At 42.0% G+C, this 21,530-nt stretch overlaps 2 protein-coding genes across 10 annotated transcripts in view; both read left to right on the plus strand.

Moving 5' to 3' along the window:
- The window catches only part of NFIX (nuclear factor I X), a 203,699-nt gene that overhangs the window by 171,699 nt on the left and 10,470 nt on the right, over positions 1-21,530 (plus strand). For 3 of the 9 annotated variants that reach the window (XM_063294447.1, XM_063294450.1, XM_063294448.1), the window contains 2 exons: positions 3,865-4,040; positions 10,975-11,069. The exons of 2 other annotated variants lie outside the window; for them this stretch is intronic. In XM_063294447.1, coding sequence (XP_063150517.1) covers positions 3,865-4,040; positions 10,975-11,049 — 251 coding nt within the window. In that variant the 3' untranslated portion in view covers positions 11,050-11,069. Of the gene's footprint in view, positions 1-3,864; positions 4,041-7,899; positions 8,048-10,974; positions 11,070-21,530 lie in introns of all 9 variants that reach the window. 4 more of the 9 variants (XM_063294451.1, XM_063294453.1, XM_063294455.1 and 1 more) reach the window with 3 other exon arrangements.
- ELOF1 (elongation factor 1) overlaps positions 18,633-21,530 on the plus strand; it is an 89,861-nt gene continuing 86,963 nt past the window's right edge. The window contains exon 1 of the mRNA XM_063294466.1: positions 18,633-18,638. The gene's annotated coding sequence lies outside the window, so the exon portion shown is untranslated. The remainder of the gene's footprint in view (positions 18,639-21,530) is intronic.

Raw genomic sequence — 21,530 nt, forward strand, 5'->3', positions numbered from 1 at the left:
ATCCAGTTTAATATATGATAGCTTCATATGTTCATTTGAGAATCTTTTGGAAAAGGAGGCTTCGGAATGAATGGATCTACATTTAAATATTTAGTAAAATACACTAGGATATTTAAAAGTTACATCTAAAAAAGGCAAGTCTAACCAATAGACTACGTTAGATATACTGAGAGTTGTATGTCACATTTCTAGTGGCTTGCTGTTTCAAGGTAAAATACTTGTGCTTGCTTCTCTGAGGTATGCCTGAAATTGAAGTAGAACCATAAGGCCCATGAAAGTGAAGATGACAAACTTACATTCAGTACATTTCTTAAAATCTTTTAAAAGTCAGCATTTGAGTCTATTTTGAGAGTCTGTTTGAAGCCTGAATGGCTGCACTTACTTCACTTCCAAAATTATTTTTTTTCTTATTTTTATTTTTGTTATTTATATGCTGCCCTTCCGAGTCATTTTCACCGGATGGTCTTGTAATGAAAATAGAAATAAAATACTACAAAGTATAATGAAACGCATACCATAAAATAACAATATTAAAATGAAAAACAGCAGATGGGAGAATATAATGAAGTCCTATCACTGGAGAAAACAATACCAGTTTAAAATGCTTAGGGGATTTTAAAAGATCTTCACCTGCCATTGAAATCCCATCAGAACAGGCAGAGGACCATAGTAGTATATTTTTGCCACCAAGGTGCCAGCACAGAGAAGGCACTGGATTTGTCTTCTATCTGCCATTGTTGCAACAGTGAGGTCATCCAAAGAAAGACTTCTAAAGATTACTTCATTGTACAGGTAGGGTCATAAGGAAATTGGCATTTCAAAACCTAAATGCAATAATTTCTTGAAGACCAGGCTATATAACTTGCTTGACCGTTTCCTTGTTTAAGTCATGGCATATTCAACTTTTAAAGTCTGTGTGCTCAGGAAATGAATAGGGACTTAGGTGTCATTTACAAATATCTATGACTATTGTTTATATTTGGGAAGAACCAAGATATAGATGTATATGCTGGAGATATTTAGCTATGTTTCTTGTAGCCAACTTTAAGCAGAATGTTTGAAGTTTGGGGATGCTGTCACAGTTTTTGGTGTCTGGCTTCTGTAAGGATGATGTAACTCCTGATTAATGTGACTTTATGTCACTTTTAGTGATGTTATAGTGCATCTGTCCATTGATCCAATGTTTTGTACAGAACTGTAGTGATTGCACACATGTATGGCAGTAGAGGGAGGGAAGAAATAGAAGAAGGCATTTTAAGTCATGTAGCAACATATCTGATGAAGTTCTTCAGGTAAGGAATAGAACAAGCAAGTTTAGGCTACATTCCTCAAGCCTCTTTCCTGGAGTGAGCCACTAAGCTGCACTGTCAAATGGCTTGCCCTGAAGCATCAATCAGGTTTTGGAAAGGGCTATTAGCATTTTAAGCACCAGTAGATTGAGGAGTTCCTTGCTTGCCTCTCTGTATGCTCTGGATCCTGCCATGGATGGCAGTGGCATTTTGTTCAAGGATCAGTCTCACTGTAAACTTAGTGCCAGTTGAAGTGCACTGTCAAAGATAGGTAGGACTTTTGGAGAGGAAGGTTGTCTTGTGAGAGCCAATATCAGAGGTACATTTGGAGAGAGGCACATGCTGCCCAGTGCCTGCTTGAGTCTTCATCTAATCTCCACATGTATGAGCTCCTAGCATAATACTACTGTGGTGATAGAAGCATTTGTTGTGGCAGGGCTAATTTCTCTCTCCTTTTTTTCCTGTAACTCCTCAGATAGAAAGTGACAGTGTATAACAAGTAGCTTTTCAAGGAGTAGGTAGTATAGGACTCCCAAGGAATGGGGTTAAAGAATTATGTAATCTGTATTACAGAATGAAGAAAAGGCATAATACCAAAGGAAGCAGATGTAAGCTAAAGTAGGTCAAATGTTAGGCTGAAACAACTTGTTTCTGATCTTCCATTTGAAGTACACATTGGATACAGTTGATCCCAAGCTTAGGTGAAAGCCATTGGCTAAAAGACACAGTAATTAAACAAGCAGTCATTTTATAAAAGGCACCAAAAGCTATTTGGGGAAGGCATACATTCTACCCGGATATAGTTATAGCGTAGTATAGAAATCACATTTCAGAAGCCTTTACTCATGAATCACAATGCTGATTTCATGTTCTCTAGTTCTGTCATTAACACCTAGTTCTGAACTCATAGGAAGGAAGCAGTGTATGGAGTTGTTAATTCAACACACATGAATTATTTTTAAAAAGTTATTTGAAAGCCATACAATTTTGAAAACCACACACAGAGACATAAACCACAGGTGGAGCTATAACTGAGATATGTAACTTTGAAAAAAAGTTTGATTGGAGGAATGTTAATGTGTTACAATATCTAAGGGCCAAACTACACATTATACAGAAGATCCATAATACCAATTTCATTTGAGCCACAGTGTGGGAGCAGGAATGAGGCCTTCCTCTCACATCATTTTCCCAGTTAAAATTTCTTCTCTCCAGCTGTTTGTGTTTTTTTCTCCTTTGTAGAGCAAACAGCAGACAGCGATACATATACAGTATTTTTAATTGGATTATATACCTCCTTCCCCTGGTGCTGAAATTCATTAAAAAAAGAAAGTCTTTTTTATTATTAAAAAGTGAGGCATCTTTTTTATAATGTGTGATTTGGCCTTGCATACGGGTCATCTGATGAATCTTCCTGTGCAAAGAATTGCCCAACAAGTACAGTTTGCTTTTGCGTCCGTGCAGTTATCACCTCTGAAAATGACAGAACAATTTGTTCAGATCCCTGGATTTCTTTTACTGTTCAGCTAGCCCAAGAACAGCAAATTGAAAATTGGCTTGGGGTGTCTAAATCAGTGGAAGAATTATAGCTCATTCTCCTATGCTTAATTTCTTACCCTCCTTCTAGCTGCCCAGTATAGCCTATATTTTATTGTTCTGAATACCTGCTTTGCTCTCATCCTTATTCCCTATTCCAATTTCCACCATCTGCCTGGTGTATAACGCTGTGTAGGAGGAACTCCAGCCACATAGGGGAGTCAATCCCCAGTCCACAACAGCTGGTTCCTTGGCTGGTTTCCCTCTTCCCTTTCCATTCTAGTTACTAATGTGCCAGTAATTCCCAAAGAGAGGAATATGTTATGCACTTTTGCCCTTTTCTACTTGGGTGAGACTTAGAAGCTATTTATATATTGCAGTTAATGTACATTATGTTTTATAGAGCAGTTTAAGAGGAAAAGACAGGTCGCTGCCTTAAGCTAATGAATTAGAAGATGAGAGTAGAAGGGAAGGCATTAGAAAGAAGAAATAGACGAAACTATAGTAATAAGGCATAAATATAAGAAAATAAAGGTACTTGTATTTCATTTTGATTAGGTTATCACTTTGAAATAATGTATATAAGAAATGTAGTTTGTGAGGAAGGAGATATCCATAAGATTTAGTAAAAAATGTCAGAGGTATAAATACATGTTCAGAAGGAAATGTATACCCCATTCTTACTGCATGTACATGTGTATGATACATACATCGTTGTTGCAAATTCAGGATGTAGAATGCATGCAGCTCAATCTGCTTGCACATCTTTGCAAATGCTAACCTCTTTTGAAAAAGAGAAACTATCACACCTTGTTGGGATTGTGACAATCCTTAACTGAAACAGCCTTGAAAACAAGAATGTGGGGATAATTTTTCAACTGAGGCCTTGACTGGTATAGGTAGCTATTGGGCTGTGTCAAATGGAAGCAGCATGGCATGGGGGTTGTTACTGACATCTCTTTCTGTCCCTCTCTCACTCTTTCTCTCTCTCTCTCTGCTTCTCTCTCTATTTCTGTCCATCTGTCCTTACACTCTCCAGGAAGCCCCCGTGCCACAGCGTCGGCCCTGCACTTCCCGTCAACTTCCATCATCCAACAGTCCAGCCCTTACTTCACACACCCGACCATCCGCTACCACCACCACCACGGCCAGGACTCGCTGAAGGAATTTGTGCAGTTTGTATGCTCGGATGGCTCAGGCCAGGGCTCTGGGCAGGTAAGAGCCTCGCACCTCAGCCCAGGGATGCCGGCCAGTCCACCAGAACCCTGCCTTACAGCCCTTTTCTGCCTCCTCTCCCTCTCTGTCTCCCACCCAAACACTGTCTGTTTGCCTGCCTGCCTGCCTGCCTGCCTGCCTGCCTGCCTGCCTGCCTGCTGAAGGCGTAGGGAAATGCATAGTACAGTAAGCACTGTTATCTAGCCCTGTGGGTCTGGCAGAATGGGCCTTCTTTCTTTGAAAGAGCAGTCTGACTGACACTGGCTTGCTCTCGGCACCTTATCTTTACCTTTGAAAATAGACTGAATTACAAGGCCCAACATTCAGGCTGGGGAAAACTATCCTGAGGAAAGCCAGAATGTTTTAAAAAAGGATAGATGAGTGAAATATAGCACATTCAAAAGAGAACCTTCTCTTCTGTTTTTGTTTGACCTGGAGTGGGACAGGACTTCTACAGAATGGGCAAGTGTAGCCCAGACAGGGTTTTTCCCCCGTCATCCGATTTCTCTACCCCCCTTCTGTCTGACACCTTTTTACCAAATGAGTTCCTGAAGAGTTTTGAGTCTTCAGAGCTCCTGAACAAGAGAGTTCCAGAGGGTTGCACTGAGCACATTCTAGAATGTTTTTCTTTGTGACATTGGTGAAGGTGACATGAATGGCAGGATCCAAAGATGTTAGGTTTTGCAACATTGAGAGAGGAATTTATGGACCTGGAAATGAGAACTTTTCAAAACACCCTGGACTTTCAAAGATTGCGATCTTTAGTTATATTTTGGGGAGGAGGGGGGGGGAAATCAAATAATTAACTTAAATATTGAAAATTGAGGCATGGGTAGCTTTTTATAATCTGTTTTGATTCCAACTTACCTAAGTAACTTGGATTGTACTAAAATGTTACTTTTAATATGCTCTAGATAATATGTTTGGCCCAGTCTGAGCACTACTATTGAAAGAGCCCCTATAACCTGGTAGGTAATGATTCAAGGTTGTGATGACACCTCCCCAATAGTCCCTTAGTACATCAGCCCATTCCAGCCTCCATGTCTTGAAAGAGAATCATTATTTATCTTTAACACATTTCCCCCGACTTGGGGTGAAAGTGTTAGACCACAGTAGCTTCTGTTCCTAGAGCAATTTAGTGCTAGTGGTGTACAAACCATTTAGTATGGTAAACCACCTTGAGCCTGACAAGTAGGCAGCCTGCAAATTACTGTAATAATGAATAAAAACAAAATTGCAAAAGTCCAGAGGAGCACATTGATGGATCCCAGTAGAAACACAGGAACTCATTAACTGTGGCTTCTTGAGAACAGTAGCTGTCATCTCTATTTCTTTGGAGGGCAAGAAAGTCAGGAGTGGGTAAAATCCTATGGGAAGTTACTGTTTGCTGCTGTTTTTGTTTTACTGTAATCTCCTTCTTCATGGCCAGGCCTTTTCTAAAATATTTATGCACCAGTAAGTCCTATTTGCAAAATGTCTTGTAGAAGTTTCCTTTTCATGGCTGTTATCTTATTGTTTTCTGATCGGTGTAGTTTTTACAGAACAGTTATGAATTGGCCCTTATTTTAATTAGCTTTTTGTTCCCATCCAGGATATGAATGTACTGAATTCCTGGATCCTTGTTTTTTCTTTCCTATATATTACAGCAAAATAGTTTATTTCACTAGCCAAGAGAAGGAAAAAAACAACAAGAACGAAAGCAATACTTTTACACATGCACACAGAGGATCTGAAATTTCTTACTCATAATTTATCTTGCGGTTTCACTGAACAGGATACAATGAAATAAGTTGAACCTTCAAGCAAGTAGCATTTTTAAAGTCACTCACCCTGAAAAGGCTCCGCAGTGCTTTTTCTGTCTAAAGTGGAAAGTTTGATGATGATGCAAAAGTATTTTATAGTGCTCCTCCCTCCAAAAGCTACAAATCCATTCTTAAAAAACCTCAGGAGGACAACACAAAAAAATACTTCAGTGAAATCTGACAATAATAATGATGAATTTCCCATGAGAAACAAATGAACCCAAAATGGCAATTCCAGGATAATGAGCTAGTATGGAAGCAGATCAGCTGGCACTGAGTCTGAAGAGAGCCTTCAGCCCTAGCCATGCCCATCTGAGGCTACAAAAAGACAGGCTCATTAACACTTTAAGGTTCCTTACCATCCTTTGTTGTTTACTCCAGCATTGCACCCCACTCAGGATAATTACCCTGGTTAAAATCTCCCTCACTGCTCCAGGAATAAAGTAATTCCAGAGATCAAGCAGTAGAGATGCTAGCAGAACTGGATATTGATGGCTTATGGAACCTTATTGTCATTTTTAGACTCAAGTAATGATTGAATCCTGTGTTGGTTCCTGGTTCACAGGGCATTGGAATCCCATCTAAAATGAAGGTATTTGTGCTTCTGAATCCTCTTAGGACTTCAGCCAAGTTTGGGAAGGCAGTGGTTTACAAGCTGCAAGAAGTCCGGGGCACAAGTTGATTGCAGAAAAACCATGGGAACACATTAATCATGGCTTCTTGGCAAAGGGAGCTATCACCTCTGTTCAGAGGCTGTTAAAATCACAAGAGAAGCCACAGCTTCAGAACAAGCCCCATTTTTTTGCACATACCTTTAAAGTCCTAATTATTAATGCAATATCCTTTCCATGGATTTTGCTTGCAGTAGAATCCAAGTTGCTTCTTGTAGACTGCCATGGCAGGAAGGAACCAATAAAAGAAAATAATTGTCCCAAAGTTGCTAGCATGAGACTTGTGAATAATGAAGATTAGGTATATTGTACTAACACAAACTCATTAGCTCTGTGATATAATTGGATTTAAGTTGTTATTCCATTGATCATGTGTCATAGCCAAATGCATTCTTTGTCATGACTTAAGCCCTCCCCATGGGCTTGGGAATTGTAAAGGTAGTGTCTAATTCTGTCTGAGGTGCCCATCAGTGCTGTTGGTTGTAGTTGAGGTGTCATACATTATTCCAAATTTCAGCAATCCAAATTCTTTCTAAGTCCTCATGGTATAGTGCCCCCAATAACAATTGGTACCACTCTTGACTTCTTCTATTTGTTTGTTTTCAAATCTTGGTATTAGTATTAGTAATAGTAATATTTTAAAGGGGTTAGAAAAAAATTATTTTCTGTGCCCAAGTACTAAGAAACAAAATGTTACAGAATCCAAGTAAATATGGGTGGCTACTATAAAATCTTGTGTTGATTTCTAAAGACTAGATTCATCCTATTTTTGGAGATCCATGTGGGCATTTTGCTGAGAAAAAAGGATAAAATCATTAATGGTGAACATATAGCTCAGGCTATATGTGGACAGTGCATACATATTGTCCTATAGGCCCATCCAGTTAAGCAGTGAAATCTGCAGAACCTAAAAACTAGGAAGAGGGACTTTACTTGGATGCAGCCAATCTAATCAGAAGAATACACTCCATACCTCACAGTAGTGGTCTATATGGCATTAACAAGGTATTTTCAGAGATAATGAATAATTCCATTAAGATGTTGGTTTGTTGTCTGAATGAAGAAGTCATTGTTCAGCCTTGCCTACTGTGTGGGAACACAGGCAATCCCTTGATAATGACTCAGGCCTGATTCTCTTGTAATAAGAAAGCAGAACATACATGTTTGAAAGGAAAAGAGAGTTAGGACATGGGAAATGTTTGAGGGAGGTAAAGGGAAAATATAAAGCCGAGGTGTGATTTAAAGAAGAAAGAAGGGGGAGAAAAGGGGTATTTTAAATCAAATTAAAGTCCCTTCCCTTCTCAGCCCCGAGAGCTGCCAGCAGATACTGCATCTTTAACGTTGCCTTGTCTCGTTCACACATCACTGTATTTATGTTGTTCGCAGCCTAACGGTAGCGGCCAGGGCAAAGTCACGGGGTCATTTTTGCTGCCGCCACCTCCACCTGTGGCCAGACCAGTGCCCCTTCCAATGCCTGATACAAAATCCACCAGCACTAACCCAGAGGGCGGAGCACCGACACCAACGTCACCCTGTAAGTGGACCCAAGTGTAACCCAAACCACGAACCAAAATGGAACTTAGTCTCCATTCCCCACCCCAGTGCCCTCAGTAGGTGTCGAGTAGGGCAGAAATAATAAGGAGAGCAGGAGGAAAAAAACTAAAAGATGGGCAAGGAAAAGAAAAACAGAGAAGAATGTGCATAGTAACAAATGCAGGAGAAAAGAGGCACAAATGAGAAGAAGAAAAGAAAAAAGGTTAATAGAATATAGACAAATGGGAAATGAGAGGGAAAAGCAAGCTGTAAGGTGGGCTTGGGGCACCATGTTGTCATCATCAAGTCTTGTGCTTTGTGCTTATTTTAAAGGTTTAAACACCCCATCTGATCCCTTCCCTTAGCTGCCATTACCCCTTCACACCTTCCATCCCATTCCCCAGCGTTTAAAGATGCAGTAGCTGCCCAGCTCCAACATGTTTATTTTTTATTTTTTTATTTTTTCATTATATTGTTGGTTGCCATGGTGGCTTCTTTGTAAATTTGGGGATTTTTTTAAAAAAGGGACAATAATAAACCATAAATAAATAATTCTGAGAATAAGCATGGATAGACATTTGGTTTTTGTAATGTGAGGAAGGGTTGTGTTTATGGATGTTCTGGTGCTTCAAAAATCAATTCCCATTGAGATCCAAAGCAAGGTTTCTCCCATCACCCTGAATTGTGGTCTGTGCTTTCTGAGGAAAGGTAATCTGATTAGAGGGAGGGGGAAGGAGGAGATATTGGGAATCAGAACTTCCAGAGAGTGGCCTGTTGTTTGATGATAAATAGAACCCAGGCATTTGACTCCGGGGGTGGGGAATCAGAAACCTAGGACTTCTGTTCCCACCTGTAGAAAGGCAGGTGTCTCCTGATGAACAGTGGTGGCATTATGCAAATATGAAGCCTGACTCCATCCCAGAAATGGGAATCCTACCAGATTGATTATAGAAGGGATAGAAGTTAAAACTTCTAGATTCTCCAATAAAGTAATTATTACCATCTTTCTTGGCTTCAGAGAGTCCCTTTGGAGATACGGATTGGCTACCAGTACCATTTTCTTTTTTGCTTTTTCTCCTTCCCTCCTTTCTTTTTCTTTTCTTTTCTACATCTGTGCTCATGGCATTACTCACTCTCACAGTGTTCATACTCTTCATTAAATTGGTGATATGATGGGGGGACGGGGAATGAGAAGCAAGGGATGGTGTCAAGTTATAGGCATAAAGGGAAATTCTGGAACTATGTTATATGCTGATTGCCATCTTCCCACTCTCACAAGGTGGCCAACAAAGGATTAAGAAGGAAATGGGGTGCTGCAGCTGCTTCTAAGGTTGAAACCCAACTCCAACTGTCATTAAGAACTGATGTGCATGATCAGCAGGCACCAGTATAAACTATTCATGCAACTCTGAGCCATATCAGATTGCTAGTAAGGTGTTGGTGTTAGTGATGAAGATAAATAAGAATAATTGTTCATCTCAAATTTATTGAATATTTGAATGCTCTCCCTTCTTGAAAAGAAAAGAAAAAAGAAATAAAGCTCCTTTTATATAGAAAAAGGTCTAGAATATTTCTCTTACATAAGCCCATTTTGTTAAGTGTGCACTTTTTAACAGGGGGAATAGTAAAGTTCATCCCCCATCCACCTTCTGAAGTAGTATAGCCCAGTAACAGATCCCTCATGTGAGTCTACTGGTTGTGTAGCTCATCTCTTCATCCTTTTTGGTAGCTGGAGGTCAACAAAAAGAAATCTAGCCCATGGGCTTCCAGTGTTGCATTGAGAGCCAGAGAGTATGTGATGCAACTTGCCTCCACAGGCTAGCAAAGAGTAGCATTTGCTTCTTATAGCCAATCCTGAAATCATCTCCACAAGCCAGGCCTTCAACTCAGCAAGCAAGAGCTTCTGCCTTCCCATCAATGTTCTATCAGGTTGGGCAGTGGAGAAATCAGCTTTAGCCATCAAGCAATATTGTGATCAAAGGCTAAGTGTGAAAGTGAAATGCCACACTGTTTTTGTGTACACATGCCAGTGTGTGTGTATATTACCGTGAGGTTTGCAGTACCTCCAGGGAACGTTTACATCTCTAAGTATCTTGGCCCCAGACAGGTTTCCAAATTGGAGATCAGCTTGGGAGTGAGAGAATCTCCCATGTCCATTCCCTGCCCCTTACTCAGCTTCATCTAGAGCCCTGCCCCCTTCTGCCACCAACTAAATGCCGAAGAGCTGCGCTTAGTTATTTCTGGCACACAGTGCTATGCCCAGGGGAGGCATGCAGACCTAGAGACTCCATCTCCTGGCAGGCCCATACATGGGCATGTTCTGGAATGCCATCCACCCCACCGATGGGTAGGAGGGCTGCCTGAGGCTACTAATAGCAGTTATAACAGAAGCCCCCAGCCACCTCCAGGGATGAAGAGAAAACTAGGCCATGAGATGAAGGCTTTGGACAGAAAGAAAGAACATGCCCAAGAGAAATGAAGTTTATGGAACAAAGGCCAGATTGTCACCAGCATTCATCTCACTCAGTAAAACTTGTATAATAGGATAATCCAGGCACCCCAATAAAGGCACAGGGAATGCTGGGTATGACTTTATTGAATTTTCCATCAAGTTGCTCTCCACGCAACAGTCGGGATTACTCCTGTAGTGAAGCTGTTTTTTTCAATCAGTATCCTTACATTCCTATTCCTCAAACAGCAAGTGTTTATCATCATTCAAAGGAAGCCCCACTGATAACTAAGAGCTGTTCCATTCTTTTGAGCTCACTGATGAGGGTGTTCTGGGGAGGAAAAGATTGTGCCCAGTTTTTTTCTTTGGATTTTGCTATCTTGAGTCTCATCTGACGGGCCTGCATGCCCATCCTTTTCCATCAATGCCATCAGCCTCACCTAGTGGCCCTAACGGCCTCACATCTCTTTCCCCTCTAGCATTCTCAGCGCCAGGCTCCTCCTCCTCTGCCAACCGGTTTGTCGGCATCGGACCCCGGGACGGCAACTTTCTAAACATCCCCCAGCAATCTCAGGTAGGGGGACCAGCTTCAGAGGGGTATATGTGTTACAGTAGCCCAAATGTAGCTTGCATTATGTGGGAAGGGGAGGGGAGTGGTTCTGTTGAAGGGATGGATGTGGATCACCTCAGATTTTGTTTAACTATGTGAATAACAGGGAGTTCAGTTGGTAGAATAAAAATTAGGATTGAACATTAGGGATCTAAGTGTTTACTGTTGGGGTGTGCCATCAAGTCCAGAACTCTTTGGGGGGTTATCTAAAGACAATCATGTTTCAGAAACTGTGGCCTTCATTTTTCAGACAAGAAACTGAGTTTCAGAGAGGGTCTTTGGCTTATGAGTCTGAATCTAAGATGGAATTTGAAAAGATTCCCAAATTGGAATGTATTTCAGTGACAAGTCTGGGGGATGGGGAAGACCCCATCAGTCTGCTCAGCTATGTTCATTGGGTGCCTTTGGGCAGGTCACTGTCTCTGAAGATATGATGTCTTTACTGTTCATTTGTTTTCACCATGGAATGAGATGAAGTATGGCTCAAGTGTACTCCACAGGGACTTCTACACTGCTATTGTTTTCATGCCACAACCCTGAGAAGCAGTTTAGAAGCCACCTGTGATTGTCTTTCTTTGTGCCAATTTGATATGCTGACAAGAAGAAGTTGACATCAAGCTTTTTGGGTCCTGCAGCAACAAAAGTCTCCTCACCTCCACTTGGCACTCCACAAAGAAATGGCACCAAGGACCTAGTGACCCAGTACTTTGCACCTGTTCCTTCCCTGCCAATAAAAGGGAGAAATTGACAAAACACAGGTCAACTTCACTTCTCTTCATTTCCCGGCCCCCAGCCCCCCCAGCTACTTGGGGGAAGCTGCAAAGCCCTGAAGCTAATTTTTCCCTTACAGAATCAGGAAACAAGCAAGTTCAGCTTTCCTGTGGCTATTGTAAGAACACAGAGGTCTGAAGCTGCTGGTTTCAAATTGATGCAGAATGTTTGTTCTACATCCACATGGCAAACACTTCATTAAAAAAAATCATGTAGATCATGACATGTATTTCACTCCCTATATACAAGCTGAGTAATAAAAAGACTGTACAGTATGTATGCACTAATCATACTTACCAATCATAGTTATCCACAATTTTTCCAATCTGGATATATTTTGGGAAGAGTCGATCATCATTTGGCATGACCTCACATATAATACAAAACTAAGTTTAGCTTGTTGAGAGGGGGCCACAGCAGAACGTGATCTCCCCAGCTCCTCACTTTTCTGCTGGTGTAGTCACAAGGAAGTGTTTGGAAGCTTTCATGTCTGATTAAATTTCATCACCTTTTGGCATGTTAACCTTAATGATAGTTAACATTAACTATTATTTGTTTAAAGAAGTACCCATGACTTGTGGTATGAATTTGGTTTGTTTTAAGCAATTAACAAGTTATGGTTAACATAAACAGAAAGTGAAAAATGCAGTTTATCTCAAGAGAATGAAACTGACATTCATGCAACTTGTTCTCATTATGCTAAACTTGGTATTGTAATGACATCCCAATGCTTCCTAAGCATTCAAGCAATATATCTGCATACCTGGAAGACGCTGTTTCCAAATCCATGTACCCAGTGATTACCAGCATTAGGTTTCATTTCCCCCCCATAATTTCCTATCTACTTTTTACGTCAAAGTATGCATGTATGCCAGGACTGAAGATTGTGGGCTTTGCCCCACTTCACACAAATCCATAGTATTTATTTCCAAAAAAATTAAAAACACTTTTGGAAAAAACCTTTGCACTATGAAAAATTAAAATTGAGATACCCAGGCACTGTGCTGCACTGGTCCTGTTTACCCCATTATTATTCTCCCACTTCAATGAGCCTCCTTCTTTCAAACTGTAACGCCTTCCTGCCCCTACCACACACTTCGGCTTATGATGTCTTCTCTCAGTTGCTGCTGTTCCACCCATCCAGCTTCCCTCGAGGCAAGAAGGAAATAATCTAGCTGGTTTCTTGGTGCCTCCCACTGGAATTGTAAAGTCATAGGATAGGAAGCTGGAGACAGTTGGCTAGTAGCTAACTGGTCCTCTTAGCCATTGTGCAAAGTAGTTGCATACATACAAGAGAGCCCCTGCGGAGGTGAGATGGAAATAGTAGTCTATAGTAACAGGTTATCCCAACAGTAACATCATTTGAAAACAAACTAAGGAGAAATCTGGTTGTGGAAATGCCATGGTGCCATGCCCCTTCTGTGATATCAGCAGCTCAAGAAGTTTTGAGTCACATCCTTATTGTGTCTAAGAGAAGTTCCTTTCTAAACTCCATCTAGTGGTGTATACATATATGAATTTGGACATTGCTCTGTGGCAAAACAAGGATGAAGGATGGACAATTCCAAGTCCAGAGTAACTATAGCCCTTTGGATTATACCTCTCTCTAGTATACTGTCCCACTCAGTATGACATCTGTGCTGAGCATTGGAGGATCAGTTGCCAGTTTCCATACTTCCTAGGTTAGACTTTGATCAGAAATCCATTCCTGATTGGCCAGGGAGCTTCTCTCCACCATTGCCATAACGCTCTTAAGGGAAGAAAAGGAGGGTTTTGTTTTTTTTCATATGTGGCTTAAAATGAACTGAGTTTGTGGTGCATTGTTTTTGTCATGTATAATCATTGCAAGTAGAAATCCTGGCTTTACGTTTTCTCAACATGATATTTACCTAGAACTTGTGCTAAGGAAACAATATAACCTGAGAGACGTGTGGGAGAAGAACAACATATAGAGGTGTGGGGAACAGTTCACAAAGCAGAAAATTGCTTCCAGGAATGAAGAAGAGCTGTGCTACTTGTTCTTCTGATTTTTAATAGGCTACACTAGCTCTGCTACAAGATTAAGTTGCTCAGAGAATGCAGAGTTTAAGGAAAAAAGGATACCCTCTTTTCAAAGTTGCATGGGTGAAAGGAAGGAGTGTGTTGCTCAGCACCAGTGATATTATGAGTGGTTGCCATTAAGTGCCATTAGCACTCCTGTACGCAGAGCATACCAGCCACACTCAGTGGAGGATTAAAAAGACATGGCAGGGAGGAAGGATCTGCATATTTGTAGTTTCTGTGCAACAGGGAATACCATGTAATGACTGAGTAATAACTGTGTTTTGTTGCACAATGAAACAAAAGACTGAGTTGTCATATTATTTAGGGCAATCTTAATCATGTCAGTGCCACAACCAGAAGGGAAAAGTCATGATGGTATGAAGGTTAGAGCAACAAAGGAAAGCTGTATACCATGGAGAGAGAGAATTCCCGGTCAAGCGTGATTTCTCCCCATTCCTCCTGTCCCACACAAGACAGCTCTCAGCTTGATCTGTCTTTCCATCCTAGTCTCCGTTGCTCCCTGGCGGTGAATGAAGGAGCCAGAGCAGAGCAGGAATGAGGTCTGCTCCCCTTCCCATCCCATAACCAATGTCACGTCTGGCCCGTCTGGTTTCCCTGAGCAACCAGACATGATGTCACACCCAGATGAACTTGGACTTGGGGGGCCAGGCAGGGAAACAATGGTCCAGAGCGAGGCTGGACCAGGGCCCAGCACAGCCGCAGGACTAGCAGGGGCACTTCCGCCAGCAGTTTCCCTACTTCTTGCTTTCTCCTCCTTTTCTGTTTCGCCTTTCATTTTTGAAATTATTTTTCTTCCTTTCTCTCCCCCACACCCCAGCCCCCACTCTGTCTTTTAATGTACTCCTATTACTTCCTTTATGGCGCTTGTGCTTCTTTTTCCCTCAAACTCTTATTAGGGTGATGGGAAGAAGTTGCTCTGACCCATCATATGTAAGATGGTTGAGAGACATAGAGGCATTTTTCAACCAAGGCTCTGCCAGGTGGGCTTTAAGCCTTGCCAAGAGCCCTTTAATGTGTGCATGTGTGTTTTGTGTACAGAGGGGGGAAATATTCCCTGCTCCATTGGCTAGGTAGGCTACAGTATTATTGGGGGAAGGCAAGGGGAGGGCAGATGTTACCACAGTAACCAGTGACTTTTCTGAACTCTGGATTCAGGCAGATGGAGGAGGACAAAAGAGGGGAAGAAAAAGACAGACAGAATTGAACAAGAGTGAGAGATGAAGGAAAGACGCACAGTGGCTGCCAGTTCCCCTTCTCTCAGCTGTGGCTTCTGGCTGTTGCCCATAGGAACAGCTGCAGGTCCCGTGAGGTGTAACAGACCTTTGCTTCTAGCCACACTGCTTTTATTATTGTCGTTGTTGTTAAATATTCATTAAATGCTAACAGTGCATGCAAAACTCAGCACTGCCCTGATCTCTACTCCACTTGGCTCAGAGGGTAAGGCTGTGCCAGCTCCACAGGTAAACGAGCTTCAATGTGACTGAAGTGTCCAGTAGATTTCTCATTAGATGGTCATCTCCTTCCAGTGTTATAGATTGGCTCAAATCAGACTCATGAAACTATGGCTGATGCTGTCCGGCATCACCCAGGGAATGACTCGTAACTAACCATACCTGATATAGTGAAACTTTACCCAGAAACTGAAACCCCATGGCAAGCAGTGCAAAACTCACACCATCTTTGTAATGAAATTATTTTTCATCAAGGCAGCAAATGGCAGACTGTAGATAAGAAAAAGGATAAAGGAAAGAGCCGATATGACCCTTGGCTTAACACTCCATTCATTGATAAATATGAGGATGGGAGTAGACAGATAGTTATTGGGTGAAAAGAAGCATGCAGGTGAGAGAAGTAACCCACCCCACCCCACCTCTCCCCTATCCTATTTTTCTGACTTATCCCTACCAGTTGCCCCAAGCCTGGAAGTGTCAAGCTGAGGAGGAAGGCAGGTGAATCAGTAAAGCAGGGGAGGGCTTATCTCCCTTCACCCATGTGCTGTTTTCATAGAGCTCTGGCCCCTGACATTATGCATAAGTGAGGCAGGCATGTGGATAAATACCTGTAACTGCCCACACGACATCTACCAGGACCTTAACTGTACTGGGGAGGTATAAGCAAAGCAAAGCTCAAATATCAAATGCTCTTATACTCCTCTGGCAATTGATGGGGATGTGTGAAATCCCAATGTGAAATTTCACTTGTCTTATTGAACCTCCTGAACCACTAAATGCTTTGAGAAGAAAACGCCAGTGTGCTTTGAGTTTATCATGCATCCGAAGCTTGCGGCAAATCTAATGAGGTGTCATACTAACCTTCACCACCACCTCCTCTAAGACATTTCTGAAACATTATGAAAACAAGGGCTGTGATGAACCTTCCCTGGAATACTGTTTCACCCCAAGTCAACAAGTGGGACAATTTCATTCTTCCCCAAATTAGGATGCAGTTTAACGGGGCAAGTTGGGGCAAGTGGTTCTCCTTATTTCAAAGGCAGAGAAAGGGGCTCCTTAAGGGGGTTACTATATCTAAAATTGCATCAGAAACAGGACCCCGCCCTAAAATAAAACTTTCTGAAAGCAGCAGGTTCAATTCCCCCACCCTCTTCTCTGAGTATTTCAGCCTGATGGAGAATGATTTTCAAAACAAGGGAAAGAGAAAGATAAAAAAGAATGATTGCTCTACCAGGGCAGCAGTTTTAAAGTGAGAAAGAAAAAAGAAAACATCTGCTCTCCCACTATGGTAACTCTCCCTAAACTTTCTCCTGTTCGATCTCATATCTCTTGCCCTCTCCCCTCAAGCAGTCTTTGAAAGGTCCCTCCAAATTCATTATCCATGAACAACTGGGTAGTGTGAGGGTTGGGGTGGATTTTATATGAGCCCTATTGAAACTTATTTCTTCTGCAATATTTCTGAACTTTTAATTGAGGAAAATAATCATTTTGAATTTTGGAATAACTGAGCGTAAAGAAAATGCTTTTCCTGAATCTAACCAGTGCAGTTTTCCTTTCCAGCAACTCTAGTTCCTATTTAACACTGGGCTAGCAGTTCAAATTATGCAGGTCAGAAGATAGGCCTAGAAGATAATTGATGCAGAGGTCTTGTGGACCTCAGAACCTGCAGTAAAGAAAGAAGGTATTGTGGCGGCGGGGGGGTGGTGTATCTTTTTCAGAGTCATTCGGAGTTGGGCAGCATATTTTACAGACCCTGTCTGTAAAAGAATTTCATCTGGCGGGGTCCAGGAAGAGGACCTTCTCCGCAGTAGCTTCTGCCCTCTGGAACATGCTGCCCCCGGAGGTGAGATTGGCCCCATCGCTCCTGGCCTTTTGGCGGAGTCTAAAGACCTGGTTCTGCCGCCTCGCCTGGGGTGGAGAGGGGAATAGAGTTACATGGGGATGGTTGTTATAGACCACTCCTCCCACACTTGGACTGTTTTAGATGTTTCATCGCTTGGATTTTTTATTCTTTATTCTTTATTTCTATTTATAGTATTTTATAGTATTTTATTTTTTGTATTATTCTGATGGTTTTAATCACTTGTTGTAAACTGCCCAGAGGCCTCTGACGGGAGGTGATGGGCGGGGATAAATTAGATAGATAGATAGATAGATAGATAGATAGATAGATAGATAGATAGATAGATAGATAGATAGATAGATAGATTTTAATAACAACAACAACTCATAAGAAGTGCATTCCAGCCTCTAGTAAATTAGTATTTGGCTGTCCATGGACCCTGGCTTCTGAGGATGAAACACAAATGAAGGAAGTCTCTCTCAGGGTACAAGTGGGCAAGTGAGTGACAACTTACATTATTACTTTCCATGGTGACCATAAACTGAAATTTGGGGATAACATATAATGAACAAAATTATCTCTCAGCTTGTGGTTCTAGTAGCCATATACCTGGAGTATGTAATCTAAAAGACAAAATTCCTCACATCATATGTAGAAGAAAATAGGGCCTTCTAGTTAAGAGCAGTGTGGAGCAAGATGATACAGCCCAGTAGTACTCCGTGCACTGCAAGGCAGATGTCACTGAGTAACACACCAACACTCATTTGAGGTCTACAGATTTGCATGGATGCTGCTGTAGCTTGTTTTGATTCTGTCATACTTGAGGCAAGAGCAGATTAGGTATGTTGTAGGCAGCGATAATAGATAGCTACAGAAATTAGCTCAAGGCATTTAAATGATGCTCTGACATGAAGGGACATCTGGAGATTGATTCATTCCTCACTGCCAAGTAGATGTTGTCATAGTGGAGTGACAACTCCTGAGTGGCTTGTTACTGAAGAAAAACATTCTGATTGGCTTCCCAGGCATATAGTCTCTGATTCCAACCAATCACAGAGCAGAAACAGTCAATGAGAATTGTGCTATTTTTGTTTTGATTGATTGTTTCCAAATCTCTCATTTGTATGACCGGCTCCACTACTAGAAGATGTCAGGTGGTGATGGTGGTGGTGGTTATTATTATTTCTAATTCTGTAATTTGACCATTGCCATATAATTCACATCACTGCACACCTCAGCCAGTTGGTAGCTTATATTAGGAAAAATTTTGCATTTGATTGGCTGCAATTTGTGACAATAAACAGTGGTCAACAATCTGACTGGCTGGCATGGATTCAGTAGGGTGTAGGAATTGGCATCTTATTTTATGAAAAGAATATGGATTGGCCAAGCAGAAGAAAAGATGTGGAACAAAAAGCTGGAGAGAACAGGCATTTTAAAACATTGTGAAAAGGAGCAGGACCTACTTAGATAAATAAACTTTGGAAAGCAGAGAACCCGGATTCAATATCCAACCTGAGCAAAGTGGGAATGGTGTTCTCAGTGTGGGCAGGATGGATTGATGCAGTTTGGATCTGGCAAATGTATTTCACTGAGTGTCTCAGCTATAGGATTTTCATCAACTGTGCCATGATTTGTAAAATGCATCATTTTCCCACTCTTTTCCAAAGCAATCTTGGCAGGGTCATGTCCAATAATATACAGCTAGAGAGGAACTTTTGGACTTAGAAAGTTGATTCTAGAGAAAAGGGGAGCTAGAAGCTAAAGTAGTGTTTGCTCTGAGAAGGAAATAAAGTCCACATTGAGAGATTGGGAATTAGAGAGCATCTGCTCTCCATCAGGCCCTGAAAAATGTAGCAAGTGACATTGGCACTTCCTGTACCTGCTATACTAAATCTGTTGAGGCCAGTGGGGATCTCAAACAGGTACTGTTTCCTCAGGATGTTGCATCCTGAAAAGAGAGCTTCACTCTGTGATGCCAGCCTGTTGTGTAGTACCAAGGGGAAGCAGAGCCCTGGCAGAAGGGAGGTGGAACAGAGAGACGGAGAGACTGAAAGCTGGAGAATGGAAGGAGAATGTTCCAATCTTCCCAGCAGTGGTATCAGAGCCCCTCCTGGTGGCCATTTGCAATGCTGTTTTTTTTCTCTAGAGAATCTGAATTACTTGAAGCCAACCACTTCTTCCTGGTCCCTTCATTTGCCACACCTTCAGTATTGTCTCCACATTGCAGACAGCAAGTGTGTCCACAGTGTGGCTCTGCTCCACCCCCCTCTGCCATCGGAGAGCGGATTGTGCACTGCCTGTGTCTCTCCCTTGACTTTTCCAGTCAGAAGAAATTTTGAACTTCCAGATGCCAGGGAAATCTGTCACTGCCTGAAGAGACTTCACGTAACAGAATGTCAGCTTCCCTCCCAACCCCTGGCTAGGTTGGAAGAAGGAAAACATTCTTTATCTCCCAGTCAGCTTGGGACTATAACAGCTTTTTGGGGAGCAGAGGGAGAAGACAGTTGCCAGGTCTGGGATGGGATGGGATGGGAAGGAAGTGGGACAGCATAGAATATGGTCTCTAATGGTGAGCCCCACTTGTGACATAGTGCCTTTCCCTTTGGCTGGAGGGCATGGCCATTTTTGAGGACCCTGGATTACAGAGACTTTGCAAGACAGGGCCAATATTGCTTCATGCAGAAGTGGGCGGATGGGATTAAATATTGTGGACACCAGCAGCAATGACTGGAATTCCTCGTCTCTAAATGAAATCTTGCAATTTGCATTATATAACATGCAGCTGCTAGCAAGGGCCTATCAGCTGCAAATACAGCATTTGAGGTATCAGATGGTGTTTTCAGTTGAATTTACTGAATTCTCACTTACCATTTTTTGCTGATAAGGTAGCAGCCCCAGCCAGGGTTCAAAAATTGCATTCAGTTCTATTTTCCATGAAAGTAGCAGAGTCTCAAGAGCAATTGCATGAAAGGCAAGATAAACAGAAAGAGAGAAGTTACATCATATGTTATGGAGGTACTAGGAGACATTCTTATCTAATTTCAGCAGAAGGGCTAGCAATGGCAAAAATCCCAAATTCAAGTTTGTTGGGGTACACCAAATAGAGTGACTATAGTCATCCAGGTTCAATTCCCACCTAGGCCAGATCTGCACTTTTGGCTTTTCCCATTGCCAGTATGGGCCACTCATCATTTCTTGTGTGCAGAAATAGACATCACTATCCATCACTTACCCCAACTCAACATAAAATGTACCTCCCACCTAAATTTTGTTGTTCTGCTTCAAAAATAGTTTTCCCTCCTGAGCAGCCTTAAGCTCATCTGAGTGGTTAGTGCACAATGCTTTATTCCAATCTAGGGAAATCTCCAGCTCTAATTGGCTACAGTGGCTGGCATGCCTCATTCCCTTCCTCACCACCAACACTAGCAGCCGGTTTCTGCCCTGTATAGCCATTTCAGCCTGGGCTGCTATGTTCTCAGCTGATCAGCAACTTTCTTAAAAAAAAAAAGCTGATCTAACTATGGCCCATAAAGAATGGAGTCCGGTAAAACCTCCTGGCTACCATTGTTTTCCCCACCTCTTCTGCCAGCACACCTTATTTCTATCCTTGTATCTGCCAGTGGCCACCCTTTTCATTTCTGGCCAGGGTGGCTGCAGCATACTCTCCTTTCTTTCCTACCCTGTGCCCACTGTACTGCAGTGGTTCCCTTTCCCTTTGTAAATTAAACAATCTTTAATTTACAAGTAGACCCATTGGAAGGGAACTGCAATCCTTCTCCTTTACTTCTATGAATCTGAACCATCCATTTAGATGGTTCAGTTAAAATGGAAGAATCTGTATTAGTGTCAAGGGAGAGAGCATGGGAAAGGGGTGTGAAGGCTCCCATGTGCCTAAACATCTGGGAAAGCAAAGGAAAAGAGCAAGGACTAACGAGGAGGAAACAATCCATAAAAGGAAAAGGCAGGCTCTGGGAGGCGCATCCACACAGATGCCAGCCAGTAAGGTTTCCCTCTCCCTGCCTGGATTGGAAGGGCAAGAAGCAAGGTGTCAGAGGTTTGGCTCCAGAAGTCATAAACCCCCCTTCTGGGCCTTTTCCTCTGTCATGGGTTATAAAGGAGGGAGTGGGGAGACTTGATTGATGTGAGTGAGAGCTGGAAACATCACAGAGCCAGCAAGAATTAGAAACTTCACAGACTTAGCAAGTTGACACCAGAATGCTAAAGTGTTATCTGCCAACGGGCAGTGAAGAATGTTGCTGAAGCCCATGTTGTAAAACCAAAGGCAGTTGTAAA

Source organism: Candoia aspera, chromosome 2, assembly GCF_035149785.1.
Source record: "Candoia aspera isolate rCanAsp1 chromosome 2, rCanAsp1.hap2, whole genome shotgun sequence".
Classification (NCBI taxonomy): domain Eukaryota; kingdom Metazoa; phylum Chordata; class Lepidosauria; order Squamata; family Boidae; genus Candoia; species Candoia aspera.